This window comes from Ptychodera flava, chromosome 17 (assembly GCF_041260155.1).
Source record: "Ptychodera flava strain L36383 chromosome 17, AS_Pfla_20210202, whole genome shotgun sequence".
NCBI lineage: Eukaryota > Metazoa > Hemichordata > Enteropneusta > Ptychoderidae > Ptychodera > Ptychodera flava.
In genome coordinates this window covers 15,836,378-15,846,513 of record NC_091944.1, presented here as the reverse complement: position 1 = coordinate 15,846,513, position 10,136 = coordinate 15,836,378, and the positions used below count along the sequence as shown (strand labels likewise).

General features: G+C 38.2%; 1 protein-coding gene across 1 annotated transcript; it reads left to right on the top strand.

Moving 5' to 3' along the window:
* The first annotated feature begins 221 nt into the window (after positions 1-221).
* On the top strand, positions 222-9,520 carry LOC139115596 (MFS-type transporter SLC18B1-like). The gene is made up of 13 exons (XM_070677840.1): positions 222-954; positions 1,478-1,573; positions 1,894-1,967; positions 2,869-3,016; positions 3,465-3,533; positions 4,374-4,464; positions 4,863-4,999; positions 5,514-5,612; positions 6,211-6,302; positions 6,796-6,891; positions 7,355-7,429; positions 8,388-8,531; positions 8,949-9,520. The coding sequence occupies exons 1-13, from the start codon at positions 736-738 to the stop codon at positions 9,052-9,054; spliced, it is 1,446 nt and encodes a 481-aa protein (XP_070533941.1). The 5' UTR covers positions 222-735; the 3' UTR covers positions 9,055-9,520.
* The last annotated feature ends 616 nt before the right edge of the window (positions 9,521-10,136 follow it).

The following is a 10,136-nucleotide window of genomic DNA, read 5'->3' as shown; positions in this document are numbered from 1 at the left end:
CGGTGGATGTTTTTCCTTGAAACCCTAAAGTTACGTTCGCGCAAAAGATTTTTGTAAAACATCGAGAGTATGCAGAGTGTACAGGTCTTTGTGAACCGAAAGCCTGTTGTCACAGCTTAGCCTGAAGGTTAGAGGCGTGTTGTTATATTCAGTGCCTGTCAGAAGTTGGCGTGTGAGTGCCACATGGGTACTGAACGTGACAAGAGTCAACATCCCGTGATTAGGCCAATACAGCGACCTTCACTCTCAGCACTCTCCGCACTCGTACGCCAAGCGTCATGGCTGTTCCGACATTCACAACACCTTTCAAGACTTTGCAAGAGAACTAACGACTTAAAAGGTCTTCAAGCAAACTTCCAAGCAGTATTGCACATTTGTCTCCTGAAAATTCTGGAAGCCAAGGCTACTCAATGATATCGGAACCTCAACTCGACGAGCTGTCATCGAGAATCCAAAGTTCATAATGACATAATGGAACGCTCTAGGACCGGGAGGTGTTTTCGTTCGAGTAAGATATTCACTGATAAGGAAAAAAATACATATAGCTTTCGAGTCTGTACGACGTTGTCGGAAGAAATTCTGGGAAGGTGTATGAAGAGTAGAAAGCGAATTTGCGTGAGTTCCGTGACACGCTGAACACTCAGCACTTGTTAAGGAATTGGTTACTGTCACAAGGAGTCAAATGCTGCTTAGCCGTGTGCACGGATTTGGAAAAACCTTCAACACAATCAAACGATGGCGGACACTTCAAGAACAGTGTCTCACTATGGAACGCTTGAACGCAAATTCAGCCAAAGTTTGGAGAGAGACCCGCTGTCAAATCCCTCTTCAAAACATGAGACTTCATCGACAAAGTACACAAGGGAGCAGAAGTTAATTCTCTTCAGCATATCGTTGGCTAATTTCTGTAGTTTTGCGAGTTTTTCGATTTTGGCACCTTTTTTCCCTGGCGAGGTGAGTCTGACGGAGTAATATGTTTTTGGTTTGATTCAATTTGGTTGAATGATCATAAAATTGCGTGTATTCGGCCACATATGAACCTAGACACATTACCAGTGCAGCTGTGTGTCTTGACCAAATGTGATTGCATAACAGACTCGGAGTTCACAAGAATACAATAACGCCAGGCCGTCGATATTGCTCGCAAATAGACGCCTTTTGACATGTAAGCCGATTATTCATTGCGAATTCAAGGACAAGATAGAAACTTACTACTATATATCAACGAGAAGGTAAATGAATTGAAATTTTGTACATCCATGATTTAAGGTACGTTGGCAAGTGATGAACGTTAAAAATCGCTTGTAAATGTACATAGTAAAGTTTAAATGTTGCGGCTTTGTTGACGTGATGTTTGTATGCATGACAGTCGCACATGCGCAGTTTCGACGACCCCTTTAATTTTGGTATAGATAGCCAGTGGAACCCATAAACTCAATGCATCTATTGAATTTAATCATAATTCGCTCATTTTCAGGCCAGCGATATGGGTGCATCAGACACAATGATTGGTTTTATTTTTGGATGGTTTGCACTGGTCATGTTTGTATCGTCACCGATATTTGGAAAATTCGTAAGTGCAGCCATATTTCTACACACACCACCGAATCGTTTTCCATGTTTCAGGCGCTCGGAGAATTGAAAGATCAGCAATCTTCACTCTCCGGTACGTTTTAACGATGAGCAAAGACGCCCCACCATATCCCCATGACATTCAAATGTACGAATTTCATGTCTGCCATTGCACTCACTTCATCTTGCCCGTACACTGGTCTCGCATTGGTAGTTTTCCTCGTTGGTACCAATGAGAATGCACTACAAAATATATGCGTCTAATAAGACGAATATTGTATGCTTTTACGTGTAACTTATTTGCGCTTCTGTATTGTCCAGCTTCCGCACATTGGTGCAAAGTTCGTTTACGTCGCGGGAGAAGGAGTGTGTGGGGCGTGTTCTATAATATTTGGGTAAGTTCGTATTTCAGTTATTGTTAGTAAAGTATGAAATATCGCCGTAGAACCGGTGGCGGGCTATCATATATATAATCGCCTTAAGTTTCAGTTTACTGTTAACATTTTGATAGTATCGATAGCAGAATTCATCAGTACATCCTTCCTTTTATATATAAATATATATATATATATAATATATATATATATATATATATATATATATATATATATATATATATATGACGAATAAATATATATATATATATATATATATATATATATATATATATTATACAAAATAAATATATTTGTTGTGATGATGACACTTTGGGACCAACTGACCGTTGTTTAAGAGCATATATATATATATATATATATATATATATATATATATATATATATATATATATATATATATATATATATATATATATATATATATATATATATATATATATATATATATATATATATATATATAATATGTGCGTGCGTGTGTGTGGATAATAAATTGGACGTAAGGTGTTGATCCTTAGTAGAGACTGCGATGACATAAGTAAAGAACTTGATTGGAGAACACTACCACACCTGGTTGTTTTTGTCCGTACGTATTTTAATTGAACGTGCAAAAGTGTTGCACGAGGTAATCTCTATACCTCTACGGTGATTCAATTGCATGTGACACATCATCTGTGTCCATGTGAAGTTTACAATAACCGTCAAGAAAATATCATAACGATGACAGGGGCAATTGAATAGAGCGATGGAAATAGAGAGTAACAGGAACATTGTGTCACGTGATGTTACAGAAGGACATGAAATGTTCACTTTGAATATCAAGGATTTCATTAGTTGTTCACAAGAATGACTATATCAGTATCTAATGGTATAATAATAATATTATATTTTACTCCAGTTTTCTTAACAAGTTGGACAAAGGAACCGAATTCGTGGTTTACTGTTTCCTTGTACGGGGTGTTCAGGCACTCGGAGCGGCGGCTTCAGCTACTGCATCCTACGCGATAATCGCTAAATTCTTCCCTGATAATGTTTCTACAGTGTTTGTGAGTATCTACCGAATATACTATGAAGTACTATCCTTAGGGTCCGAATGGTACGCTGAAATTTTCAAGGCCTTCTCCTTGAACACCTAGTTATTTTCTCTTCCGCCCCCTACCGTTAATTTTGCTCGTTCCTTAAGTAATATGTAATTGGAAGCTCTAAAGAATATATCGTGTCATTCATTGATCTATTTCATGCAACGATTTTCTTCCTACCAAAATGGTGTTATGCATGATGTATTAGGTGTACTGCACCGAATGGTACTGTTCTCAACCGAAGCGCCTTGCACAGTGAGTTTCTAGGTTTGATCTCCTATACTATTATTCTCCGCGGAACCACAAAATAACCGTCTAAATTTTTGACTTTGCTGTACTCTTCTTTCCTAAGTTTAGTTCACTGGACACAAAACTGTTCCTCCTTTGACACAATTTTGTCATTATCAATTAATAGGGCTTATCGGAAATATTCACTGGTCTTGGTTACATGATCGGCCCTCCATTAGGTGGCGTCCTTTATCAGGTAAGGCACATCTCTAGACGGTGGTGGCGCTCTCCTATAGGGCTGTTATCTGCCACAGATGACTTCACACGTCCATAGACAGTATAGGTCTTTTGCTCCATTGGCTATGCCATAGTCGTGAGATTATTCCGCGCAATATCACAATGAGATGCCTTCACGTTAAAGAAATTAGGTCCAAAATCATTTACCAAATTTTAACGTAAATCAAGCTGAAAGTACTTTTCAGCATTATTCTTTGACTTTAGATACCGGCACAACTATCTGATCCTGCATGTTATAGTATAGATCAGTATCGTCCTTCCTGGCTGTCCCAAGAAGTGGTCATCAATCACCCTTTTTGACAGCGATGTAGTACTTAGTACAATATCAGCACTGCTAGGAGTATGATTAAAGTCTCGTAATATATAATTCTGGAAGTTTTACGTTAAACGATGAAACTTATGAAAATTATAATATTAGACACACAAAAAGAATGAGGAACCATATCAAAAAGTGATAAACTAGACAGAAATTTAACAAATAAAACAAGATTTTATTCGCCAACGCAGACTGGGTAGAAAAAAGGGCTAATTTAACAAGAGAATTTGCCGAGAATCGGTCTGCAATCACGCATAGTACATTGCTCAAATATGACAGAAAATGGTATCTTGCTGAATGTACAAGTGTTATGCAAATAAGATATGACCTTCGATTCAGGTCAATGCGGTCATGGTGTTGAATGACGTCATCGTTTCGCGTCATTAGCTCTTTATTTTAAAGATAAAATTCCGTTGAAACAAACTCTAAAATCTTTGAATGCGAATGTTTGACTTGCATTTCTTCATATTTTCTTCAATTTAGACGGGAGGATACACGTTGCCATTTGTTCTGCTTGGAGGAATAACGCTACTGGCGTGTTTTTGCATCGCCTGCACTTTACCACATGAAACAGGCAAGCGTCTTTTAATTTTCGTCGACCTGGAACATTTTTCGAGTTATTTAGCATTGATGACGAGAAATTAATAGATTTAGCGTTTTGAACATGTTTATTGGTCGTACGATTATATAATCAGCTTCCCCAGGTAAAATATTATAAATAGTGTTTGCATAAGCTCTTGCCTCAATCTGTAACAATCCATACAATGTTAAGTACGACTGAAATTTAAAAACTAAAAAAGTAGTCTTTAGCACACAGGCACGTTATATGAACAATTTCGTCATGATTGATAATCAATTTAAAGTTTTGATCGCTGAAGTGCATTCAGTAGTTCAGAAATTAGACATGAAACGAAGAATTCGATTTTTCTCGGGATATAATTTTCTGAGAAATGTAGTTTATATTTCTTCCAGGAAACTCGAGCCAAGAGTCTGGTTCAATACTTCGGTTGCTCTTGATGCCGGCAACTTGGCTGACCTTACTGTGTGTTCTTACCCAGTCAATAGCGTTCAGCTTTCTGGATCCAACCTTAGCCAATCACCTTGAACAGGTAACAACATCACTTGCATCGTTTTACATTTAATGCGTCGCAATAGTTTCCATATAAGACATTGTAAGAAATTAAAGCACAAAGAATTTCTCTTGTTCTCACTGGCGCGATAGTCGTAGTATATCATGCTTGGGAGACTCTGAGTGTACTGTAATCGCCACCAATGGTAATAGCTAATTCAAATGACGTCACGCTTCTTCGCGTTGTCATAATATCTCTGTAACGTTGCTTATCAGACTTAAAAATAACACAATCAAGAGTGATGAAAATAATAAGTTTTGATAAAAATCATCAATATGTCGACAGCTCTAAACCACAAACTGCATCAAATTATGTTGCCATAACAACACTGGCCCATACTAACCCGGAAGCAGAGAACGCTCTGTCTCCCGTGGTGACGAAGGTGACAATCTCCTCTGTTGAAGTTATCTCTACATTCTTACTGTTCACCTCGTCGCTTTTTAATGTGTGTTGTAATATCGTTAAGCAGTGTTATAATGTTTTTTCCTTGCAGTTTAATCTAAATACCACAGAAGTCGGATTCATGTTTCTGATATATTCTGCCACTTACACGCTGTCTGCCTACTTCTGGGGTTGGTTAGCGGATAAAAAGGTAGATGTATTTGCCATTTTCTCTGATTCAAATATGCTTTGATCATATTATTTCTAGAGTCTGTTTTCTTGACTGTAATCCAAATAATCAGAGCATGAGAGTACATAAAAAATGTTAAAATATTGGCCTTTTAAAGAATTTGGCAAACCACATATTCCTGCCGAGTTTATACTATGATATCGCCATGATGGTGCATTGAATTTTCTGGATGTGTTTGACAACCAAGCTTAATCATCAGCGAAATAAAAGTGACATATACGCTGTATTGTCTAGCAATATGAATCCGTGACTTGACGGACTCGGTTTGCAGTGAGCATGCGTTGTTGTACTTTCATTCATTGTTTTATATGTCTATCGCCCTCTATCTGCTGATAGTGCACGTTGAGCTACATGATGCACTTACGTGTCTTCGGCGACGTCACTTATGTGCAAATACTTGTCTGATTCAAGCTGATACCCGCTTTTGGTTAAATTTCGTATAAAACAAAACTGAACAATATTGTAAGAACAAAATGTCTTAAAACTTTCCACTTCGTAGCGGTCACATAACTCTAAATCATGAGTTTACAGGTTTTTGATCTTTTATTGCTTTTTCCAGGATATTTGTAAGTTACTGATGATAATTGGTAACATTGGCTGCGGGGCTGCATTCCTGTACATAGGACCTTGTCCACTATTCAACATCGAGCAGTAAGCGTACATTTTCATACCTTGCTCAATCTGCAGATCTGAAGTGAAACGTTTAAGTCTTTTCCAGTACTTTTGTTCTGTACCCAAAACAAAGGGTTTTTTTTTGTGATTCTTGAATCAAAATTTAATTTCGAAATGCCCAGTGTTGAAATTAAAAACAGGTTTCTGTGTAATTGTTGTTAACCGGTGATTTTTTGTCCGGAGTAAATTTATTTCAAAGTGCAAATTAAAGCTTTTGTACCTTATAAATTATTAGTTGAAACTTAATGTTAATTACATCTGATCGGGACACAGTGTTGGAAAACAAAATTTGCCCTTTGACCACCAATGGACGATAGAGGGAGATGAACTGTCACATGGGTTATTTCACCAAGCGCTAATCAAATTTCACTTAAAATCAAATTCAACCAAAGTATTTGAAGGGTTTTCAGATGGCCAATGTGATTGGTTCATCGTGTTTGGCAGATATTATTTGTTACATCGTCTCTTTCAGAAATCTTCCCGTTGTTGTGTTTTCCTTAGCGTTCTTTGGCCTGTCGTGTGGATGCGCCTTTATTCCAAGTTTCCAGGATCTCATTTCGACCGCAATGTGAGGATTTAAAAAATAACAATTAACTCCAATTAATACTCAAAATAGAGCACTTTGTGACTTGAAAGATTTTTATCATTGCTGAGCTGTAAGAATACAAACATTTTAAACATACTGTGAAGGTTCAACTTCAACTTTTTTCTATAGTTTTCTTTAAAAGAAGTTGTGGCAGAAATTTGAACGGTTCAGACCATATTGTCAGAAACCAATGGACTAAAGAAGAAGCTAAAGGCTGACAGTAACAATTGAACTTTCTTATACTTTTAAGTTTGAGTCAATATGCAGAGATATGCACTGAAATGTGCATCACCAAAAGAGATTGGGGTGGCAAAAACTCACACTCTGTAAAACCATAGTTTCACTTCGAATAGAAGCGATACCCTCTCAGCATTATTTCAATATCTTAAAACTAATTGACGAATATACGGCTTCAGTCATTTGATACATAATGTTGTCTCAACAGATGGTATGGGATGCCAGACGATCTGATGACGTATGGCGTAGTGTCCGGAGTTTACAGTGGTCTCTTCTCGTTAGGGTAGGTTAACAATCTCTAAATGTAGTTAGATGGTTAAACCAAGTTTAGAACAGTGCAGCTTAATGATAATATTGTTTGCCGGTTGATGGCCAAGTACAACACTTCCGTATGACGATCTCGTTTTTACTCGTCGCACATTATGCAGCAATGGTTATGTCCTCTTGAGTTTGAACGATTTTTCTTCCTGCTTGGTAGACGCAAAGTGCAGGATATTGTGTCCATTTTGAGAGACAATAGGCAGGTAGACTCACTCAGGGCCCCAGGTGAAAACGTTCGCTTCGCAGCTTTTAAACACATTGACATGCCCTATCAGATTCAGCCTCCAGGGTCTATGGTGCCCTCAACGGTTTGGCTAAGCCACTCTGACCCAGATGCGTAGCTCAGAGGAGGGCTACACTGCATAACCAAAGGGGTGCCGTGAAAGAGTCATTTTAAGCAGTCAGCGCAAGCCCCGAGGGACTACCTCGGGTAATACGGGACAAATGTGGAAGATGAGACGGATTTGCCGTGAAAAACTGAGTCAGAATGGCTGGGGCGATCACATCAATTAGTGTCCCGAGTCTGTTCAGTTCCACGGACTGGAAATTTAGGAGATTGCTTGTTTGGGGTCGGGATTTTCTTGATGCTCCTGACCCAGGATCCAGGAGAGCGGTTATCGATTGAATGGTTTCAGCAATCTTGTTCTACAACGAAGTTTATTTCAATCGCAACGACAGAAAAATGTACTTGATTGAATCAATCAATCATGAAATGAAATTGTTGATGCACTCTAGTCAACTGTTTTCATAAGCTTCATCACAGGTAATATTCATTCATGAGTGGATGAAAAAGCTAATTTTATTTGATATTGAAATCAAAATTAAATTTAATATCATTGATTGCATGTAATTTTGATTCAAAGTCTTCTTGATTATGAATACATTTTAGTTACGAATGACATATTCTTTTAATTCCTTAGAAGTTTCATAGGTCCAACGGCCGGTGCAGCCTTAGTAGAGAAACATGGCTTTGACTGGACAACGTCCGTATTTTCATCTATGTACTTTGGCCTGGCTTTTCTCTTTGTGGTTGCGTGTCTATTTGAGTACCGCTGTGGCAGGGGGTGAGTATTTAGTCAGTGCAGCAATTTGCTAGAACGCGACTCAATCGGCGGCAGTAAAATTTTCGAGTGTTGAGCGTTTTCAAGCGATGTATGGGTGATAATGCTGCACACAGGGATTGCACGAATACACGGGAATGTTTACAAGAGTACTAGTAGTGCTGGGGCCATTTTAGCCACCATTTTATATCGTTCCAAGCACCGCTATGAAGATTGGGACAAGATGGCTGCTTCTCATCTTGTGTGAAGTCATGGCAACAAATGTTTTGATATCAACAACCCTTTGAGATTTGGGTAACTCGCATTCAAGGGGCGTGAATCTCAATACGTTTTATACATGCTCACAATAGGTTCGATCATGTCGAACGTAATACCGAGCTACATCATTTGATTGTAACAATGGTCTAAATTCCTTTTTAGGAGAGCACAGTCCATTCAAACGCCCAAAGAAGACGAAAATATCAACGTCTTTGAAGAGGACAGAGAAGCAATAGAGAGCATTTTCAAAGCAGACAGAGTCATATAACCATGAAAATTTTCACGTTCTACACAAGAAACTCTTTCCTTGGGATTCCAGTGCATTCGCATTGCAGATTTTTAAGGCCAAACAAATGTAATAACTAACGAAGTCATGTAAGATTTCTCAAAATTTTCTTTGATTTAAATGGGTCTCAATAATACGTATAAATATTTTCCATTGAAAACCCCGTGCTGCAAAGAACTGATCTTTCCTATCAGATCATTGTCTCAGCAGAGTACCTCCCATTCCAGTATAGTCAACAAATTCTACCGACATTCATATTGCAGTAAATTATATTTTTAATGCCGAGTTGACCAGTCTTATGAGAGAAACGGGCGAAAGTGTAACTAGACCGTGGTCACTGATTTGTGTTGAACTACAAAAGTTGACAAGAAGTGGGCGATTTCTTGCGCCCTGTAATAATATGTCGTTGGAACTCCTTTCTTTAAACGTCAGTTTGCTTTAGAAGTTTAATAAAGAAATTAAAAAAATATAAAAGAATCGAATTTCGCACAAGCAGATTATTATTTTCATTGTTTCATGAGCTCTTCTATATCCTTCCCTGCACAAACAGTTTAGTCAGTTATTGCAGACAGTTTGCGATCACGTGTGTCTGTCCGTTGCAAACGCGAGTGAAAAAAAATCAGACAAGAAAATTGCGAAAGTTGTCGAATTCTCGTCCGGTTTTTTATCTGAAGCACAATTACCACTAGTTTACCAGAAGACATGCCCACGGTGCAAAACACTCATAACGAGTCGCTGAGTTCCTACTCAATTACACCTTTGTTATCAGTATCTCAGATTTCTTTAGCTAACATTAGTTGAACTCTCGAGGGTTGTCTGACCTTGGTTACTGTAAACGCTTTGCGGTGTTTTATCTGAAGCACAATTACCACTAGTTTACCAGCAATCATGCCAAAGGCGCAAAACACTTATCACGAGTAAGAGTTCCTACTCAACTCAGATTTATTTAGCCAACACAAGTTGAACTCTCTGGGGTTGTCTGACATTGATTACAGGTGTAAACGCTTTGCACGGACAGGTGCGGCTTTCATCGAACGATACATTATCTGTCACAGGTATTTCTC

What these genes read in the sequence shown, in the direction of transcription:
- LOC139115596 (XM_070677840.1), top strand. Translation starts at nt 736, where the DNA reads ATGGCGGACACTTCAAGAACAGTGTCTCACTATGGAACGCTTGAACGC. An exon ending in TAGCCAATCACCTTGAACAG is followed by an intron (nt 5,000 to 5,513) that starts GTAACAACATCA and finishes TTTTCCTTGCAG; the next exon opens with TTTAATCTAAATACCACAGA. An exon ending in AGTGGTCTCTTCTCGTTAGG is followed by an intron (nt 7,430 to 8,387) that starts GTAGGTTAACAA and finishes TTAATTCCTTAG; the next exon opens with AAGTTTCATAGGTCCAACGG.